Consider the following 22272-nt stretch of genomic DNA (forward strand, 5'->3'; position numbering starts at 1 on the left):
AACTTTATCCAATAAAAGTATTTTTTCATTTATTATTTAGGTACTCGGAGTCCCAGAGTCAAAATTCGTGTTGACCGGTGCAATCGTATCGCTTTCCTCTTACAATTTTCCACGTAAGGTCGCTATTTTATTTACTTTCGCAATGATAATCCGAAGGGCCTAGGATTCCAAAACACGAGTATGTTTCGTTTCGTTACGGTTTACTGAATTTCAAACGGTTCCAAAATTGCTAAGTAACGTTTTTTCCTCAACGCGATAATTCTCAAGTACCGTCCGATAAAACGTTTGTTTTCAATATACGAAAATTCTCGTTCGTTATAACTATACGTATCCGTGTTGTCGGGTTTCCCGAATAGCCACGCATATACATGTTACACGCCTTACGTCCCCCCGAGGGCATCGAGGGTCGGTCGGCTGGAGTCTGGAAGCACCGCGAGAGCGGAGAGATTAGTTCGACCGGCAATATAAGTGACCGGGTCCATTCGGCGGCGCGTCTATATCAACCCTTAACACCCTGCGGCCGGAGCTCCTTATCCACAGAATTGGGGACAGTTTCTTACATCCATACTCGTACACCCGAGTGTGCGCGGTGGATGCCCGCGATACGCTTATACCCGTACAGCCTAGGAAACACGCGCAATTTAGCGATGGGGGAACGAACGATGGGATTACCTCGAAATTCCCCGAAGAAAATTTGTCATCGAACCTTGAGGATTATTACGGAGCGCGCCTTGTATTTTACCCAGCGTTTACGCCTTGGGCCTGAATGAACCTGCGACGAGATGAAGAGAATTAAGAGAGGAGGAAGACGAAGGCGAAAACGAACGACGATAACGTAACGACGACGGCTTGTTCGTTGAAACCGCGGTGCGAAATTCAGTAGATACGTACGTGCGTGTAAGACGCATCGATTGGCCGGCGAAACCGCGTGTAAGACGATGATGATACACGTACGGTGCAAGCAACAGAGTATACGGAGGGGGAGATGAAACGTGGCATCAGACTTGGTAGAAACGCCTGACACGCGTGTGCACGCAGGCACGCACGGCAGTCCCTGCAGCAGCACGAGAGAAGAATGATTGACTGGACCACCACGGCCGCTGTTTAACTCGACTGAAGGAAAAAGAGGGGAGGGACAAGATTTTGTACGTGCATCGAAGTTGCGTGCGGTTGTTAAGGCGGAGGTTCGGTTAGGTTGTCGTAAGTCATGTCTGGGATTCTGAATAGGAATATGTAGGTACGCTCGGTGCGGGTTACGTTGTGTATTTTATACCTCGTCGTTCGGTTGGAAACGATTAATTCAATTCGTTATCGATATCGATGTCGGCGGTCCTCGTCGTCGTTGCATGAAAAAAAAAAAAAAATAAATAAATAAAAATAAAAATAAACAAATAAGCGCTCGGAAATATATAAACTTGAACAGGTAAACGAGGAATGGTGGTGAAATATTATTCGTCGCGATACCTACGTATATACGTACACCTATACGTACACACACACGCAGGACAAATATACGTCCTGCAGGGGTTGAATTCGTGCGTTCGCGGAGTACGTGGCGGAGGAGAAGTAATTTCCAGAATCAGGGTGAAACGTGGGTGCGTGCCAACGTACAACGTGTATACGTACACGGAGGAATTGGTATGTGTCGCACAGGGTGAGGAAAGGGGTGTTGTATATCGCGTAGGCGTAAAGATCGTCACCCCGTGGGGCGTTATCGGATGGTTCGATTTGGAACAGGTTGAAAAATGCGCACCGTATAGTCGTCACGTAACTGTATACGCTTGAACACACGACGATGTATTAGTAACGATCGTGTTCGTTCTCAGGCTGCCCGAGTTGACGAATTGAAATCATTGAACGCGACGTGCACGATAACGCATCCATAAAATACAGTTCCGTACGGATGTTCCATCAGAGGTAAAATGAGAAGATGAAAATTCGATCCGAACAATCAGTTAATACAGTACGAAGAAGCGGAGGAAAAAATTTTACAGTCGAATAATTCGCGGATCTAGGCACGTGCGTACATACCTTGTATTCGTACAGGTATGCGTAACGTACACGTGGGATCGATCGAATACTTAATCCCAGATATACCGCCGGGGTTGTGGCGTGGCATCGGCAGCGTAAAGTGTTAGCTAGTGGGTTTTTTTACACCCTGCACGAGAAACGATCGACCAACGATTATACGCCTACCGTGCATACGACGCCGCGACGTACCGTATGTATGCGCGTATAATCCTTATCGAAAGGCGTTGAGCACACACGTGAATTATACACGCTCAAACTACGTGTAATGTGTTTAACGTACGCGTGTGCATACATGTATGAATACGTATATGTATATGTATGCATACGCGCATGGCGTATGTCGCATGTTTGAAAGGCGTAGTTCGCCTCTTTGCCCCCGAGCATAGAGGAGCAGAGGTAGCTGGATACACGTTACACGGATACGCGCATGTAGGTATGGGTTATTATACCCATGTATAATATACGACAAGTACATATATGCATGTATACGACCAGCCATGCGAGTTCCGAGATAAGCTAACGATCTTTTCGTCCGTTTCTATATCTCTTATAACCGCAGCCGTTGCCTATTATCGTCATCAACATCGTCGCTGTGCGGGAGAACGTCGAGGATATCGATTCTATTGCCTTATACGCAGGATTATATTTATCTCAGATTTATCGGAACAAGATTACGGGAGTACCTAACTAACGATCGCAACGATGAAACAATCGCTATTGCTTATCACATTTTTTTTTCTTTTTTTTTTCTCAAACAACGCATTCTCCACGTCCAAAAGAAGCCCACCCCAAAAGACGAGAAAGTTTAACTTTAGAATCTTTTGACTGAAAATTCATTTCAGAGACTTTCGTCGCGTGCAGGGGGATAAAAGCTTGCGAGAAGCTTTGTTTTTCTTTCATGCACAAGGTTTAGTACGAACAACTATTAGCCGAGAGAAATATACATATACGTGCGTGATAGATGGGGATGAAGTTGGTAACGTTACTGTAAATCAGTTGTAAACGACGCATGTTTGGGAAAAATCGTTACCTACTTCGCACCATTGGAAATTGATGCCTGAAATTTAGTAAGTCACGACGAACGAAATGTAGCGATATTTTGTACAAAGCCAAATCCTCGAAAGTCATTATTATCCAATTATATTCGACAACGACTTTTCCATATTTTTCCTCCTGATGTGTAACGTTACCAGTTTCATCCTCATCGTGAGAGAACAGGCAGGGTGGCGACAATTTTGCTCTCAAACAAAATCCCCTGACTTTTTCCCACGAAACTTGGGTAACAACAAATTTGGATCTAAAATAGATATAGCGTCGCTTCGCGTCAGACAAGTAATTAGAAATTTCACAATACCATTTCCAAAAGTTAGCTCGGCTGAATTTACGAAGCGTAGCTGAGGTTTGAAAACGTTTTTCCCCAAATGTAATTCCCCGACTACTCCCGGTTTTCCCGGTTTTCCCGGTCTGTCGCCACCCCGAATAAATTTCCCGGTAAAATCCTATCGTTCGTGTATCGTCTCACCGGTGTGGTGTAGGGCTGGGAGGCGAGTCGAATGCCGTCGTGCCTGAGTTTTTCCTGAATGAGCAGCCTCAGCTGTATTCTGGGTATCCTGACGAGCTCGGCCTTGCCCTCCTCGTACTCGTCGTTGAACTTGGCGAGTTCCTGCCCCCCGCTGGAGGAGCTTGCGGTGGGAGAGGCGCGCTGCAGCTGCCCGTCCTTCTCGCTGGGGGGGCGTTCGGAGGAGGTCCTCGACGACTTCGAGCTGAGGTTGTCGCTGCAGAGGCAGTCGCTCGTCTCCTCGAGGGTGAAGTAGACGCTCGCCGCTCCCTCCTCCCTCAGGGTCTTCACCGACTGCAGCAGCCGGGTCCTGTGGGCCTGGGTGAAGACGCCGATGGCGTCGAGGTCCGGGTCCCCGATCTGCTTGCATATCTCGAGATCGTCGTAGCCGTTGTCGATGAAGGACTCCGAGTACTGACCGAGGTGGAGCGACCTCAGCCACTCGACGACAATGTTGCTCGCTATCGTCATATCTCAACTTCGATGCGAGTTCAGACCGTCGCCCCCGCCGACCTCCGCCCCTGCGCTGCCCCCATATCACCCACCCCCACCCCCACCCCCACCGACACCGACACCTGTCGCCTGGACACCACACAGAGATTACTTTATACTCTCATACCGGCGGTTTTCTACCACCCGCTCCTTGTCGCAACCTCTCGTCGTTAACCCCCCCCCGCCCTCCCCCCCCCCCCCACACCACCCCGCCGATTCGAAGATCGTTGTACGATACGTACACCTGTACCCGTGACGATCGAGTCTCACTGTTTCGGATCGGCAGACGCGGCGGATGACACGCAAAACTTTGCCCTTCACTCGTCGACGAGCAACAACAAGTTTACGTTCTCGCGTTGGAACATCATAGATATATGTATGTTTAATCTGCCGAGGTATCACAGGATCACACAATCACTTCGTTACGTAAAATATATACACACACGCACACACTGTTGTTAGTTCGAAAGAAAGAAGGAAAGAATTAGCCGGCGAAGTGTCGGACGAAGCGTGGCGGGAGGAGGGAGGGGGGGAGGGAGGGTAAGGGGGGAGGAGGAGGAAGAACACGAGGTCGTCGTCCTGGGAGAATAAGAAGATGAGGATGAAGAAGGACGCCTGCCTCTTACTAGTCTCGACTACTCGCAATCAGTGTTCCCTTCTTTCGTTCTTTCTTTCTTTCTCACCGAAAGAAACTTCGGCCGACAGCTGATAAATAATCGGCGTACAACGGTGCGACGAACGAAAGAAAACCAACAAAATCAATCCGCGAAGTATGTATTATCGCGTAGTCCGGTCATCGTTCAATACCCATCGACGAATTCCACGAGGTCGTATGAAAAAACCGCGCGGCAGCTTTCGAACACCCGAAATTAATTGTCGCTCCGGCAGCTGCTCTGCCGCGATGGAGGCGCACGGCTCGACTGACGCGAGCCGGTTGCCAGACTCGATTCCATCCCCCCTCTGGCACGCCGGGAACGATCGACGGCGACGCTTTCATCCCCCTCTCCGACGCCCCCCCCCCCCCCTGCCTCTCCACACACCCCGCCATCTCCGCCGACGCCGCTCCGCTCACTTCAACGCCGCTCACCGCCGTCGAATCATCGTCAGGTGTGTGTTAAAGGTGCGCAAACGACACGCGCAGTTCTCCTCTCCTCTCCTCTCCTCTCCTCTCCTCTCCTCTCCTCTCCTCACCGCTCGTCATCGCTCTTCGCGATCGCGATTTGTGTGTATACATATCTATGTATAATATCCGCCGTAAGGTATAAGGTGACTGGATGACCTTCCCGGCACGACAGGTATTGTACAGGTGATTGCGGTGAGTGACGCCGCTTTGGCTTTGAATACCTTGTATCTCTTCACCGGAAGCTGCAATTTCTGATCTATGTTATTGTTTCAAGGGGTGGAGGTGAGATTATAGAAACATCAAAGAACAGAAGGGGATCAATATCGAGATTTTAATAAAGTCAAAATTTAATTTATTAGAATTTAAAACAGTACAGAAATTCGTGGTATGCGAAAGTTAAAAAATAGAAAGGCCAGAATGTAGAAGAGTCGGAATTCATCTCGATAACATAGAACCGTGTACAGATTCTAAATTCTGTCGTTCCCCTTTTTTTCTTTTGACCTTTCTGTATTTTCGATTGTCTATACTTGGATTTTATACATACATGATAAATCTACGAATTAGATTTTCACGTCCTTGCAAATTCGATATTTTGGTGCTTCTGTGAATCAGCTATTCTAGTTTTTCAACCCCACTCTTCTTTCGTTTCATTTTCCCTGTGGTATACCGGATTAATTAATTAATGATCGATATTCGGAGGGCATGGAAATCTCTGGAGCCACCGAAGAAGGTGAATTTTTCGGCTAGGCTGTCGTACGAAATATTTGCTTGTTTCAACTGATTCAAGGACAATAACCAAAAATTTGTGAAACAATTTCAACCGTGCATATAAAAATTATAAAACAACGATGCCGTTTGGAGTAAAATATGGTCAATGCGAATCCTTTTCATTATTATAAGTTATTCAGATTGAGGAAAAATAATATAATGTAAATCCCTCTCTTTTGCTGTATATATATATATGTATATATATACATCTAAGTCTATATATATATATATATATATATATATATATTCGATATTAAATCCGGGGGATGAAATTAATTCGGATTTATGTATCATATACCTTCTGCAATATCGAGAGAGGAGGGTGATTTGTCCTCGGTGTTTTTCTTCGTGTTTTTGTTTCTCTTTTACGTGATATCCTCAAAGGTATGGGTACCGCAATTCAATGAAAGTAAATTGTTATTCAAAGGAAAGATAATTACTTGACGAAATATTTCACTTTTTCCGGACGTCGCAATCTATCGTGCAACTAGTGTAATGTCAGTGCAGGATGAAACAAAAAAAAAGGGAAATGAATATTTGTTGGGTTTAAAATAATTAAAAACGAGTCGTACGCCTCCACGTAAAAGTCTCGATTGAATAACATGGCATTGACTCTCGCATGTTAACCAAATTCATTTCAACGAATACTGTGACGAACCTTCCGCGGATATGCGAAACGAGTTTTGATCCTCCCAATTTTCTAATTGTACTCGGTATGAAAATCCGGCGCAGCGACAGCGGCAGCGGAACGGTATTTAATATTACCCCGAGAGAGAAAATAAAACGTCGGTTAAATAAAATCGGGCTTACACGAGAAAAATAATTCGAGCGAGGAGGGAGGGAAATTGGTTGGGTGTTTGGATTGGAGAGGATGTCGTGAAGGGGTCCTCGGTGTCCAGGACACGCGACGTCACACGCCGTTGTTGAGAGGAACTCTCGTCTCGCCGGCTGTCAAGCTGCTGCAGTGCCGACAGGGTGAATCCGTTTAATCAATTCCAGATGATCCGGAGCCGAGTGTAATGGCTGAAAATTGCCGTTTCGAAAAGTATACTCGGCGTTAAAGAATCGCCCATCAAACGCTGCGGATTCGTTCGGATGGTTATAAAATTGTACGAAATTCGCAACCTGTCGCGAATATTATTCCTGCCTTCTCAGGTGAGCATTCGCCGTGTAAGTAGACGGAATAAAATAGCCACACGCTGCAGGCTGCGGCCCGAACAAAGCGCGAGTCGAGCCTCTAATGACGGAATCGAACTACCCTTAACGAACCGCAATAATTACCACCGTGTGACAAAAGGCGCCGGAGTGACAAAAGGAGAGAGTCGCTTTTGTAACGCGAGGATGAAAAAGTCGAGAATTAATTATAATCACGAACGTATAACGTGTCAGACTTCGTCTTCGGTTCGCACGATTTTATAAATAAATACATCCTCAAACGCGTCGAATATTCTCGACCGGTTTTCTCCGAAGGAATTGGAGAGAAAATAGGATTTCGGTGATGCACGATACACCCTAGAGCGGTCCTTATTTGGGGGTTGGAAAAATTTTCATTGGTACGCCTGCCGGATCTGTTCCGAATTATTAAAAAAAAAATCTGTGTAAAGTTTAAAGCCTCTACGTCAACTCGAACACTTGCCTCTAAGCTCCGAAAGTTTTAAATGTAAGATACATGTAGTTTTTATAACAAGGTATTTCGTTTTGTATGACTTTGGTATAAATTAGAAGACCGATTTGAAACTTGGCAGAGTAGTTGCATACAGTGATAAGAACAAAACCTGAGAATTTCAAAATTTTGCAATCATCGTTCCCTTATATATTATATATATAAGCCTAATAAAAATGATGTTATTAAGTTTGCGTTGAAAAAGAAATATGCTATAAAATTATGATAAAATTTTGAAATTTTCAGGTCTTACGTCTATCATTATGACCAACAGCTCTGCCAAATTTCAAAGTCGGTCCCTTAATTTATACCAATCCATACAAAACGAAATAACTGGTTATAAAAGCCACACGTATTTTACATTTAAAACGTTCAGAGTTTAGAAGCACGTGTTCCAGTAGACGTAGAAGCTTGAAGCTATACACAGATTTTTTTTCAATGTTTCGGATCGGGTCCAGATGACGTTCCAATGAAAATTTGTCCAAGCCCCGAATAAGGACCACCCTAAATTACACACCTGCTCGATTTAGGCATATTTATTCTGCGGCACCGCTTAGCGGAAAGCAATCTTCTTACTACTATTCGCTGGCACAAATGGTAAACGGAAGCTTGGCCGATTAAGGGATTAGCTAGGGGAACAAAATACGCGCTGAAACCTCCCGCCGAGATGACAATGCGGGTGGCGAATGCCTCCGGTCCTTTCTATTACGTCGCATTCCGCGTCGATTTCACGATTTTCCCCTGCGAGAAATCGCGTATTTATTCTGTCAACGAGAATAATTTATTTAAATCTCGGATGCGGCGATTAAAAAAATAGATAAAACTTTCGACCGACTATCCGGTAATCGTCTCGAGGTTTCGGGCACTCAGGCTAATGCTCGACTAACGAGTACTACCGTAAAGCTGACAACGCACTTCCAGGACAGTAGGTACAAGCAACGCCGAGGATAAGACGACGACGCGCCTCCTGCAGCCTGGCAAGACAAAGGGATATTTACGCCGGTCGTTCACGTGCCCGTTCAACTCTGGAAACTTGGTTAGACTTTATGACCACCGTAAAACTGTAATACCTAGATAGGTAGAGAAAATCAATTCGTACCAATGAGTCATGGAAACGGAAATGGAAATTAGAATACCGGGCTCATGCGGAGCTTCCATGCTTCCATGGTACCATCAAAATTCTTATCGATCATCGCTTTGCGTCTTAAGGTTGGGCCGCTGGTACCCGCGCCGACCGGAAGTTCGTGCAGCCTGATTCAATTCAGCTCTGTGTAGGTATCGCTGTACGTACAGGTAAAGCACAGGTATGCCCGATAGCTGAGACCCGAATTAACGAGACACGCGTGTTTATCGTCAATTTGCATATCACGTGTATTTTATACTTTCGCATCGCGTTCAGAATCGGCGATAAAAAAAATTTACACATTCGTTATCCTTATTACCCAGTTGTATCAAGAGCGGCCGATATCCCTTCGCGATAACGCCGAACAACCGACGGAAAAATCAATCCGCCCGTAAATGACGCGCCACTTTTTTTCCCGAACGGCAAATGAAGAGGACAAGTTCGTCCGCTGCAGGCAGCGGAACGCGCGTGTCGAGTTAAATGATGGATGACGACGTGAATCGATTCGACATCCGGTCCGCTTGACAGGTGTATTAGGATGCCTCTGTGACGTGCAAGGATCGACGTATACCGGGAGCCGATTATGACACCCGACGATCAACGCTGCTCCTTCTATTCGTTGTCTCCCTTTCTCCTTCTCACCGCTACAGTCAATCTGTCCCTTTTTCACTTTTTAATCTCGCCAAACGGGAACTCTCCAACGATCCCCCATAGCTGATTGTGAGTCGTTTACAGGCCGTTCCGACTATTTTTAAAGAACCAATGAAAGCCAGCTCGCATCCTGTCCGACAACTCCGACCAGACGCGAACGCTCTTCCGCTCGCTGTACGATGGAGAAAAGTCAGTCGAAAAATTATCCCGTATTGAAATAAGTGTGTTGAAACTGTAGGCGAAAAAATGGTTCCAAATCTCTTGTTATCGGTGCATTTTTACACAGAATTCAACGGTCGCTGACACCGAGATATAAACTAGGTTTAATCTCGCCGCCCAACGGGAATGAAACACGCGAGACTGCCGTGCGGTGAAGCTCGAACTCCATTCTCGGATGCGTGGGTTCAAGGGAACAGTTATTCCCGATACTGCGAATGATTCCTCGTACTTGAAGAGACGAGTAATGGAAATATGTATTTCTGTCTCAGTCAGTTGGAGTGAGGAATAATTACCGACTTCCTTGTTACCTTTGACAAGAATTTTGGGTTTTTGAAACGGCTCGCCAGAGAGAAGATTAACGTTCGCTTCCGAGGTAAATGAGCGGCGATGATGTTCCTGTATTTGTAACCATCTGATGCCGGGTGAAATATATCCGTGTGTAATTAGAAATTCGATAAAATAAATCTTCTCGTAAGTTTCCGTCTCGTTCGGTGACGTTACGTACGGAGATGAGGCGCAGGGCATAAAGCGTCGGCGCATGAGCTCCGTAGAAACACGTACGGCGGAATGTACGTAATTAAGCGGGATATACATCTTATGGGAATAAATTTACACCTGCAACTTATAAATCCTTCCAATTAGATTAACGAGGCCAATTACTTACCTCGCCTAATATAATGTACAGTCGGAGGGACGAGAGGGTTGAACAGCGCGAGAATTTAATTCTCGCCCAGAGACTATCGGTTCATTTCTCCCTCGAATAAGAATAAGAAGAAGATGGAGAAGCGCAAGAGAGAAAGTGAATCAACGAATCCGGAAAGGGGAACGAGAGCCGAGAAGTCCGGATCAAGGGGAGGTTTTCGCGCTAATTCGACGCCTGCCGAAAGTCGTAAAATAGTGCGTGACTCATGGTGATGGAGATGCGGATCAGGGATGTTTCGCAGGGTTAAGCCGGCGTCTCGAGAACCCGCGGACGAACCCACATGAAACGGGCACGTACATCTTCTACGGCTGGGGGTGCGATTACGATGATGACGGTCGGAAGCTGGAGTGTCACACGCCGCAACGCGGAAGCCCATTTCCGGTTCGAGTGGGCCGACCGGCGAGTTGACCGAGTTCGCTCCGCCGAAACCGAATTAAAACTTCCAACTTCCAACATTGAACTTTTCGACTCCTCGGTCGGGTTGATCAAATGAGCGCTGACAAATTGTGGAACGGCTGAGTTTTTTTTTTTTTTTTACGTCATCCGCGACGTCGCGGTTGTAACGAATACGGGACCGAAGATGGCTCGGTAAGTCTGAGTGAAGAGAGGGTAGGTACCACGATGTTGAGAAAATAAATTTCATAATTATTTCACGTGAACATATTATGACACTACTACATATGATCTAGAAATGTATGATCTACGATTAGAATGATTCGTCGTATTTGTATTTGGCTCGTTCGAAGGTGGTCCTTTCTCTACCACTTCTTGCTCGGTACGTTGTACGTGTATCCATCGCTGCCGGAATTACCAGCAACGTACGAACTCTGTACTCCGGGGTATACCGAGCTCCTGTAGCTGTCGCTGGATATTCCGGAAATCGAGCCCGCGGAACCGAATCCGAACGAGTTCTGGCCCACGTAAGATCCGATTCCAGAGTTGAAGTTGGCGACGGGTGCGGCGTAGCTGACGACACCGGAGTTAATCGCGGAATTTGCCTCGACGGAAACCGGGACTCCGTAGGTCTGGCGAACTGCGACTGGGACCGGGACCGGGTACGGGACGCGGACCGCTTGCGGGACCAGGACGGGAACAGGCCTGTCGACGGGCACGGGGTAGGGCCTGGTAACCTGAACGGGAACCGGCTGGGCGACGGGGACTGGAACGGGACGTCTGTACTCCACTGGTACCAAATGCGGGACGCGGACTGGAACCGTCCGGGTGACTTCGACCGGGTGTGGAACTCGCACTCCGACCTCGACCACTCGGTTTATCACCGTTCCGGTTATCGGTTCAGAGCTGCTCGACACTTGACGGGCTCCGACGATGGTGTTGGCCGATCCACCGTTGTAGGCACCGTAGCCGCTGTTGACGAATCCGCCGCTGTAGCCGTTGCCGATGATTCCGTTGCTGTAACCGTTGCTGATGATTCCACTGCCGTAGCCGTTGTTGATGACTCCGTTGCCGATGACTCCGTTACTGTAGACTCCGTTCCCGTAGACTCCGTTGCCGTAGACTCCGTTGCCGTATCCGTTGCCGATGACTCCGCTGCTGTAACCGTTGTTGATGGGGTAAGCGTTGCTGGAGATGACGTCCGCGGCTGAGCTGCTGGAGGCGTCGAGGTAGGCGCCACGTCTGGAATGGTTTTTATCGGCTTCCTTGGCGATGGCGCCGACGGCCAAGAGGCAGAGCTGAAAAGTGAAGCGTCGCTTGTTAAAGATATTCGTCTTATCAACTGCGGGGTGGGATCGTCGAGCGCCGAATGCGGCTCACGTTGTACCATACTCACGAGAAAAACGCGCATTTTGTGCTTGATGCGGGAGACGCCGAGAGATGAGTGTGCCTTCGATGATCGGTTTGCCGGTTTTTATACCGTTTTTGCCGCTCGGTGGTCGGGATGAACGACGGAAACTTTCACTCTTGACGATAGGCACACGCCCTGCCGATGTCGGACGCTTGAGAGATGATCCCATCGGATTGTGTATTGACATAACAGCCAACGACAAGAGGATCGAGTGGGGACACGCGACCGGTTGTCACCTGCCGACTGTTGGCCCCTGCACCGAAAGGTTTCTAATTCCAATTCATGATTCGCGTTCTCTTATTTCGGCCCGAAAGACCGCACCGTCTCTCGAACACGGTCCTGAATTGTTTGATCAATGAACGAAGGATTAATAACGGCTCTGCACTTGATTGTTCCTCGTCGTCGTAAAGCTCAACCGGCATGTTTGCCGAGCCGTAAAACGACGCCGATTTACTCCGGGTACTTGTTAATTTGATTTACTTATTCAGAATCGGGACGCGGCAGCGGCTTCGGCTCGGACTGAATAGTTTATTGCCGGATACCAACGCGTCGACGGAGATGCAGAGGCCGTGTTCAACAATCCACGGTATCACCGTTTCATAACTCTATCGCAAATTCTCCGTTACGTTCGGCTATCGCATCTCTTGCAAGCTAAACTTGATGCGAGTCCTCCGGCTAATGGCTCGACCCCGAGACGAACCTAATCGCAAGCAATATGCTCGTGATATCGACTCATGTCCCAACCGGTGTTGCATCATAAAAATATGTCTATGGAATATGGAAAAGGAAAACTAAAATTGTTGGCTCATTCTCGACGGTGCTTGGTACGTAAGGTATAGACGTAAAAATAAATAGAAAATATAAATATTTTCCTACCTCCTTCAGGTTTTACGACAGTTGTACTTTTACAGTATTTCTCACAAATTTTTCGAGTAGCAACTTGAACAGCAAAAAGGTAAAAAACGAAGCAGCCTGATGACCAGACACGAGAATCGTGGTTCATGAATTCGTGAATAGATAATGTCTCTCAGTTTGGCGAACCGACCCTTGTTCTCTAGTATACGAAGTTGGAGCGGAACTAGCTGGCAACAAAAAAACAACTGTATAAACCGGGTTTTGATGTGGCCGAGGATATAAAATAATTCGCCCCTCGGAAGACTCGGCCCTTATACGCGTCGTGGCTAACGCAGCCAGGTCGTAAACGTAAGTTTACGAGTTATCTCCAGTGCGGCTGGAGAACCTACTGCAGAACTACACCTACAGTTAGAGGTAATTTATTAAAAGTTTCGCAATAAATTGTCAGGCTAAGCCGCGCGTGCGGCACTCGGAGGCCTGACGAAACCCATGCGCACCCCATGACCATGCCCCGAGTGGAAAAATCCAGCACTCGCATGGGTCGGACTCCTTATTCCCTGATCGGTGACTAGTGAAAGTGACGAATTTCCACCCCGCCGACGAGAGTCGGTCTGGGTCCCTTAACCCGAGAGATCGATACGAGTCCGAGCAGCCCGGTACGAGGCGACCACCCTTAAGTTCGAAAAGAACCGGAAGCTCGGTGGGAAATATTCTCGATTCGGTTCCCGCCATTATTCGGTCTTCGCTGTTTCCCGTCTCGAGCCGAAGGTATTAGGTCTCTTACCGCATACGGTTGCGTAATTTCGTTCAGAAGCGTCTCTCGAAATTCCATCGATCTGGTTCCAGTCTTGGATCATCGTTGCCTCAGTTCTCTCCCAATTCCCCGACTATCGATGGTGCAATTATTCGGCCATGTACGGGACGCAGGGGAAACCGTTGAACCGAACTCACTCAAAGCTATCTCGGACTCTCTAATTGCGTTAGATTGATACCACATCATCTGTATATTCAATAGACAGCCCTCCTCTAGCCCTTTAGGTACGCCTAGTTTGATTTTCATCGAGCGAATTGAACGCCCGGACGAATAGTGGAAAACGAATATCGAGCCGGTGGACAAAATTGAAATAATCGCGAAGTGTTTCGATTACTAAATTGTCCTATCATTTGACACTGTTTAACCAAGGAATCTGTCTACCTATTCCCGAAGCCGCATCAAATTGTTGCGGATAATTAACGAACGTTATACGCCAACGATAACCTCGATCCTTCCGTTTCAAAGCCTCGGGCAAAGCGTTTCGGTTCTCGCTGAAATATCAGTTAAAGTTTTCTTATCAGGAATGTCGTAAAGTGTTAAAAAAAAGTGCACCAATCCCTACAGACATCTAGCTTTTACCGTTATTCTCAATAGCATTTTTTTTTTCTTCTGCAACTGACAATTTTCGAAAAACCTTCTTTTTTGTCGACTTATACAATATTTTAGGGTGGTAAAAACAATAACCATTTGGTTTAATGATGAAATTTTTTTCACAAGGTTCAATTCTCGATTTTGTCACAGTGTGTTGAAGCGCGCGTTGAGTGCTCGTAAAATTTTAAACGCATTTTTCTCAACCCCACTTTTTTCAAACTAGGAGGGCATATTACTGGAACACCGTTGCACGGATCGTTTTGAAATTTTGACAGTAGCTTCACAATTACACTATCTGCGGAAGTGCGCAGCCGATTTTTTATTTAGTATAAACTTTTTTTTACATCAACAATTTGCCGTTTATTTTTTGGCCAATAATCGATTCGTTTCAACGAAAGTGCACCATTTCTACAAGCTTTGATCAAAACAAACCCCTGCGAGCCTTTATAGGCAATAATATATACATTATAAATTTTTTTGATTTTTTGTTCCAAGTCTTATACTTTAACAGAAATTCGTCCTCTCGCGAAGGAGTTTAAAAGAAGGCTATTTCAAAGATCGGCTCTGCGTCGCAATTTTGCATAAAAATAATTTTTTTAATACTTCAATACGTGTCGAATAAACCCTCTGAAAAAAAATCCGATCCTATTTTCCGTACTCACCCCTTGAGCATTAACGTGATATACAATAATAAACGACAAACCGATATTTACGACTACGAATGGGTTAATGATACAACGAGCTTCTCTTCCCCATATCACAAACAGGTCGCGACGCTCTGCTTCAGCCCCTGAGTGAGTACGTCTTCAGATTCTAATTGATACATAGCTGTATAGGTGTAATTGCCGCGGGCCAATAACCATAACGGGGCTTAGAGTGCAGGAGTTTGTGAAGTTTAGAATTTAGAGCTGACGCTCACTTAACGAGGGGTTTTCAGCCCGGCTCTACAAGCCCGATATAATAATAGCACAGATATAATAATTATCACAGCACGGTTACTAGCCACGGGTACGTGCACGTATAAATTCCCGCGCATCGAGGGCAGGTGTGTAAACAAATTTCGGGAAAACTGTCTGTTAAGATTTTCCACCGTCGTGTTCTGTGTGCCGAAATCACCGATTTCTTCGCTCCCTTGCATCTCCGTTCCGCAATCGTTCTCATTGTTGTTTAATAAAAAATTGCTGTCAATATTTCTACAATTTTACGGAGAAAAATTTCTCGTTTGGCGAGGTTAAAATACTCGTTGAGGAAAATTATTTAAAATTAATAAAAATATCTCCAGAACGATGCGAAAAATGAATACATGCTTATGTCGCGTGTAACACACGATGTTCGCTAACGTATCTGATGTTTTTCATTACGTACAGAATCCGGCATTCGGGGGATTTAGGAGACCCTGCGTGGCGGTAATTAGTGGGAAATGCAATTAGTAGTACTTGATTAAAACTACTTGTCGGTCGCAGCCAGCTCGAGCGGTGTGCCGTGTCTGCGTGGAGGGTAAAAATTTCAATGCTTCGTGCACGGTTTTGTTTTTTTCCCCGTTTCATTCAACCTCGAGTCTGCAAATTTGTCCAATTCTCCGACCTTATCTCGCGCGGATCGTTAAGCTTGGGGAACGTCATCGGGTGTAAATGTCAAGCGCATTTTGACACAATCGAAGCGGTTGGCTCAGAGTGGCAATTCGGTACGAATCTACAGCGATAATCGCTACGTAAAATTCGAAACGATCACCGGCAATAATCCAACAGAGCGCAGGTGTCAATTTCGACAGCGCGGACCTTGTGGGAAAAGAAAGTTTTCAAACGGCTTGTTTTCTGCCTTGATTTAATGACCGTTGCTGTCACGAGCTTCGTTTCTGGTAAGCATATATCTCGGCCGGAAATTAAGTGAAATTCATCCAACCGTTCTTCATTCCACGATTTCAGTATTAAGAACACGAATCGAGGGCACCTTTACCGATTTTTCGACATTCGTTCATTACCAATCCGTCGTTGAATTTCAGCGATGGTTTTTTTTTAAGGAGAAGCTCTCTGATTTCCTAATTTTTTAATATTCCATCTAACGTTGTGCAATCTTCAAGGGAATATATTATCATTGATCAGGTAGTTAGGATCGTTTTTTCATGTATTTGCGAACGATAAGCATGATTGCGAAAAAGATTTTATCCGCGTTTCGTAAACGCTTCGATGATTCGCATTCGATGCTCGGACACTTCGAAGACGGGTGAATAAAAAGAGATTATAAAAAAAATTAAACGAACGAAAAGGAAGAGGAAAAATCCGAAGAAATACGGAGACTTTTCTTCTGTTTGAAGAACGACCTGCTCGCGCTAGGCGTAATCCGGGCAGCGTCTTGAACTGGTTTGGGAATTAGTTTTTGGCAACGTTCCGAGAGAATTAAACGTCCCCGGTATACATATACACGCACCTATACATGCATAAGGCAGGCAGGTATATAAAGAGGGCGGGGATCCAACCGTCGTATATATTTTCGCGGGGGAATAGACGTATAAAATGTGCGGCAGTCTTAAAATATCCGCAGTAATTTGTTGAATTCAACAGTTCAAATATTTATCTCGCAGCTCTGCAGCTTCCTTAATTCTCTTTTAATCTTTTGGCCCATGTTTAGCTCAGAAATTTATCGCACTCGTACTCATGTTTCAAATCTTGATATTTCAAAGAAATTTCCGGAAACATTAATATAACAATGAAAATGGGCCCGTCGATCGCGTCGATCGCGTCCAATGAAGGGCCGCTTCGTAATTGGATATCGTGATTGATCGGTACAAGCGGAAAGATGAAGAAGCTAACAAAGGGTTAAACGCTTTGTGAAACGAGGCTTAGCTTCATATTAAGGGGGGAGGGGGTAAGGCTTGGATGGTCTAGAATCATACATATTTTTAGAAGTTTGTTTCTAGCGAAAATGACACCACTTGGAGCAATTTGAGTTTGAGGGCTTCATTATTTATAGTTTCAAGAACATTTTAGAAACTCCTCTTTGAAATTAATAATAAAATGGCGGCATGGCGTGTATGAGTAGCGAACGACTCCGAACTCGAGAGCTTTTGCGATGGCGCGTTTCCTAACTTTTTCCAAATTTTCTTTAAAAAAAAAAACTCCAAAAAATAGTTGTGATATTGGACCGTCCAAGCTGTACACCCTAAGAAAATTGCCAATCTCATCGATTTCACCTGTTATGCCGTATTCGTATAACGCACACCTAACGCAATACGACCTGCAGTATCGCGGCCGAAATTCCCCCCCAGCAGAGAGAGGGTGGGCTCGAATTACCCGATAAACCGAACACCACCAAACCCCCGGTTCGTCGACTTCTCGTACCTCCCTGCACCCATGCCTCTGCGCAATTCCGAACAAGGATCACAACGAGGCGCTCGTATTTCCTTGAAAAATTAAAATCATCGATCGAGCCGTCCCATTGTAGTCGATATGCGACAACAATCGCCGGTAACTGTGCCTAGAACCGAACTCGGGTTTCAACAATCAGCTCGAAACGTTTACGTCTCACGTTTCTCGCGATGTTATCAAATACCGCGAAATGATACACAGGAATTAACTCTAGGTGACAACGTTTCATTCGCACACGGAGACATTTATTTTAGCTTCTGACCGAACGGTAACGCAAAGAATTATAAAAAAAAAATTGCGGTAAGCACATTTTTTATGAATGGTATTTACAAAAGTCGACAGAGTGTGAAATTTTGTATGTGACGACAAAAATATTAAAACTGAATCGAGAGAAAAAAAACAAAAAACATTTACGCATGTACATCGGTCACGTAATGAAAATTAAATTCCACCGCGATAAAACGAATTCTTTGAAAAAAAAAAAATCTTTTTTCGTGGCGGCGGGCGGAAACTTCACCATGATTCCCGTTGCTGAAACCCCTTCAGCGAGTAGTAGCTGGTAGGTAATTTAATTGCGTAATAAAGAGGCAAAAATTTACGGTCGAATTTACACGGGTACGGTTGGTGGACCTGCGGAAGACTGAAAAAAAGGTAAAGAGAGAGAGGGAGAAGTTAAACAAAAAGAAGGGAAGGGAGGGGAAATGAAGTACAAGTATTTTAATTTCAAACCCGTACACGCATATGTATGATAATTAATGCACACAGAAGGTCGGGGGTGAAAAGTTGAGGGAGTGGAATTTCAGTCTGCGGGTTTGGATGATCTGAGCGGAGAACTGGCAACCCTTATTCTCGATATTTGTGGATTTACCCGGTGTGTAAGTAGAGACGACCACGTCAATCCGGTGGCGTAGATTCTTCGGTAAATTTATATCCCATCGAGTTGAAATTAAAAAATTTTTTATTCATAGTCTCATGTATTTGGAAAAAAAAAATTTGTTTCAACATTCGGGCTAGGAGTTCGAAACCGAAAATGTGGTTTTGATTCAAAAAAATTCCTTCCATCTGTTACAAGTTGGACACTGACGTCAAGAGATGCGCCACCGCAAAAGCTCTCGATTTCGGAGTCGTTCGCCGCTTATACGCGCCATGCCGCCATTTTGTTATTTATTTTTGATGGGAAAATTCTAAGATGTTGAAACAATAAATAATAAATCCTTCGCACTGAAATTGCTCCCCAAGTGTTTACATTTTCTTTAAAAAATAAATCCAAAGAATAGGTGTGATTTTAGACCATCCAAGCTGTACCTCCCCTTAAATTCGATCGCTTTCAGTTTTCTTTCTCGACCCGGCTGAGTGTTCGATCAAGTTCGAAGAAACATATGAAACACAAATGCGACGGTGTGTGTAACTCGTCCACGAGGCACACCCACGCACAGACGGTATTCGAAGAAATGATAAATGGCCAATGAAAAGAAAGACCAAGAAGGAAAGGCGAACGACAACGAGATGATAACGCCGCTTCTATCGTCCTGGCTTCGTTACCCGCCACGCAGCCACTCGCTGCCTCTTCGAATGATAATGATAATTAAAAGAAGAAGAGAGCGAGAGATCATTAGCTGCCGCTGCAGATATTAGCCGATCGATTTCTTCGCCATCTCGCAATATCGCGGCAGTATATCGTTATTCGTTTTCGCGGTACCCGGTTTATCGCTGATTCCGCAAACCGAAGCACGATTCCAATTTTTCCCAACCCTTGCTGTATATATAATGTCCCTATGGATACGTATTATATTTACACACGTGCGAAAAGTTCCGCACTTGTTGAAATTACACGCACACGGTCGAGGGTCTGTTCGCAACGCTTGTCAGGACCGACCGTACAACTTATTACAAGACACCGATTATCACAACTTCCGAAGGGAAACGATCAAATATTGACTCGGGTTATCGATAAGCTGACAAAGAGTTCTTTCGAATGACGCGTGAAAAAGTGATCGCTTCCACTTTTTATCGTCTGTATGTGCAGACCTATCGCGAAACTCAATTTTCGCCTGTGTTATTTGGATAATATTTGTCTTGGCAAAAGTTTCCACTTCATCTATCGACACATTTATCTCCAGTGCCGAGTAACGGATAATAATTTATACTGTAACCGCAGATGTTTTGTACAAAGACTGAAAGTATTCATCTGGTCAAGTTGTCTTTCCGTAAAATTTTACCGAATCGGGTTGAAAACTGAATACAGAGGATAGCGAAAGAATGTTTTGAAGAAAAAAATAAAAATAGTAACATCGTAGAATTTAAAACGTACAAGTGCATAAGTTTAAAACTTAATCGATCTCCGTTGGAAATAAGTACTTGGTTGACGGATAAGGCGGATCAGAAAACGCCAAGTTTTATTCTCGCAGATAGAGGGAATCCTAAAGAAATATTACAGGAAAAAATGTCGAACCCCTTAAGAAGAAGCATAAAGCTGAGCTAACCTTTGCCGTTTTTGAATAATATATAATACGTAGTAGCCGAGCAAAGTGCCGGGGAAACGGTATGAATGTGTATGAAGTCTAGAACAGGTTGGCGCAGAATGGGATTCCCCGTTTCTTAGGAGTTCCCTCATCCCACCGAAACGATTCACAAATCTCTTTCCTTGCCCGAACGGAGCAGGAACGGGAATAGGTACGTATACGTATATAAGGCGCGGCAAGAGATTCCGCAGCTCTTATATTCCCAGCGGGGAATTAATTGCAGGGTATAAAACGTGGATTCAAATTCGCGACTCAAAGAAGAACCGCGAGCGGCGAACTTCCTTTTCCCCGTTCCAGCCTCGGTCACCCTTTTGCTCCTCTGAAGGGAAAACCGTTTTCCTAAGATGCTCCTCTCGTTCCAGACGACGACGTCGCAGATTATTTTCAATCAGATTCCGTAATTGATTTCGGCGCATCTCTTCGCCCCGACTTTCACGCTCCGACGATTCTGCCCTATACCTACGTATTATACATGTAAAACTGTATTCCGAGTATCAGCACTATCGATAGACTCGCTAATACCCGGCAATCGCAATCGTCTTTCGTCCAAAGTCCTTCCTCCTCCGTTAAAATTTTGTCGGTGAAAAATTTTACAAGACGCCGCGGACTTGCTCGAGGAATTTAGATCGATTTTTTTTTTTTTTTTTCTCTGCTTCTCCGGTTGATAACTTTGAGTTTTTTTCCGGGAATTCACGGGAAAACGCATCGGACTTCCGGTATGTGTTTTTTACAGGTATACCTTTATACCAGGCGGGGGCAGGCGGAAGAGTCGTTGAAACTTTTGCATCAGGAAATTCTTTTCCACGGTTACAGAAAACTTCTTGTATAACGTAGGTACACGGAGAGGAGAGAGTTTCGGGGCAGCGTTCTTCGCGAAAAGTAACTTCCTCGCCTCGCGGTTCTTCTCTTTTTTTTTTTCAAACGCTTCGCGCATTCCGCCGAATCCAAGAGTATTTCATCCGCTTCCTTGCACTCGAATTTCACCTGTCGTTCGAAGAAACTCGCGTACAATTAGTATAAGGTGAAAATGAAACCGAGGGAAAGAGAGACGCTAGAAAATGAAAGTCACCGACTAATTGACACAACGCGACTTGTAATTAATCCGTCGAAAGTCGGCCTTTGAATGAAAAACAAACTTGCCGCGAACATTTCGTCGTGGGTACCAAGAACGTGACTAATAAAACTAGATAAAATTAACATAAACAGGAATGAAAAACAGTTTGATTTATGAAATATCTCGAGGTGGAGCAGCACCGGCGCGCCTTCTGCTCCCGGTAAGCCGTGAAATTTATCGTCCATAAAATGAGCCAGCAAAGTCGGATGCCGGGAATCCGAAGCGCTTCTTCTTCTACGGTCGCGTCGTCAGGATCGTGATGCCGCAAAGGTATTTCGCGATATTTAACGCGAAGTTCGTGTTCCACTCCTCGAATCCCCCTCTCTTCTCCGGATAATGCTCTCGCCCTGTTTCCTTTTCTAAATCAGCGAAGAATTCAGGCCGAGACTCGATAAATCCCGATCGGATAGACCGGAGCAATGTTGCTTTTCTCGGGGCACGTGGACCGCCACCGGCGACCTTTACGACGTCAATATCTGCGACGAGCCGGAGGTGCAGGCTCTCTTACCATCCGTCGTAAATCACGTTTCAGTGGGTTCCGTCCGTAGGCATCACTCGACCTCGTTCCGCGACCTCCGACTTCGGATCCATACCGGGATCCGAGAGCTTCCCGCTTCCTTGCTGCTCCTCGACCACGCGATATCACCGGACAAGAAAAATTCACTTTTCCCGAGTAAGGTGAGAATTTTTATCTGAATATGTTAGGAACAAGGTTTACCGCGATATAAATGACATTGGAATATTTTAGATACGAATAGATTTATTGTAGTATGAGTTTTTTTTAACAACAATGAGGTTACGCGTAGCCTTACAGTACACTGGTCAGCAAACATTTTGTAACAAGGAAGGTGCTTGCTAATTTTCAAATACCTGTCT

General features: G+C 45.3%; 2 protein-coding genes across 5 annotated transcripts in view; both read right to left on the reverse strand.

Moving 5' to 3' along the window:
- The window catches only part of LOC124179878, a 122364-nt gene extending 118272 nt beyond the window's left edge, over positions 1–4092 (reverse strand). For all 4 annotated transcript variants that reach the window (XM_046564730.1, XM_046564728.1, XM_046564729.1 and 1 more), the window contains exon 1: positions 3554–4092. In XM_046564730.1, coding sequence (XP_046420686.1) covers positions 3554–4060 — 507 coding nt within the window. In that variant the 5' untranslated portion in view covers positions 4061–4092. The remainder of the gene's footprint in view (positions 1–3553) is intronic.
- A 6863-nt stretch (positions 4093–10955) lies between these two features.
- Positions 10956–12268, reverse strand: LOC124180793. The gene is made up of 2 exons (XM_046566582.1): positions 12121–12268; positions 10956–12022 (listed from the first exon to the last, which is right to left on the reverse strand). The coding sequence occupies exons 1-2, from the start codon at positions 12133–12135 to the stop codon at positions 11090–11092; spliced, it is 948 nt and encodes a 315-aa protein (XP_046422538.1). The 5' UTR covers positions 12136–12268; the 3' UTR covers positions 10956–11089.
- Between the last annotated feature and the right edge of the window lie 10004 nt (positions 12269–22272).

The sequence above is a fragment of the Neodiprion fabricii genome, chromosome 4 (genome assembly GCF_021155785.1).
Source record: "Neodiprion fabricii isolate iyNeoFabr1 chromosome 4, iyNeoFabr1.1, whole genome shotgun sequence".
NCBI classification, from domain to species: Eukaryota; Metazoa; Arthropoda; class Insecta; order Hymenoptera; family Diprionidae; genus Neodiprion; species Neodiprion fabricii.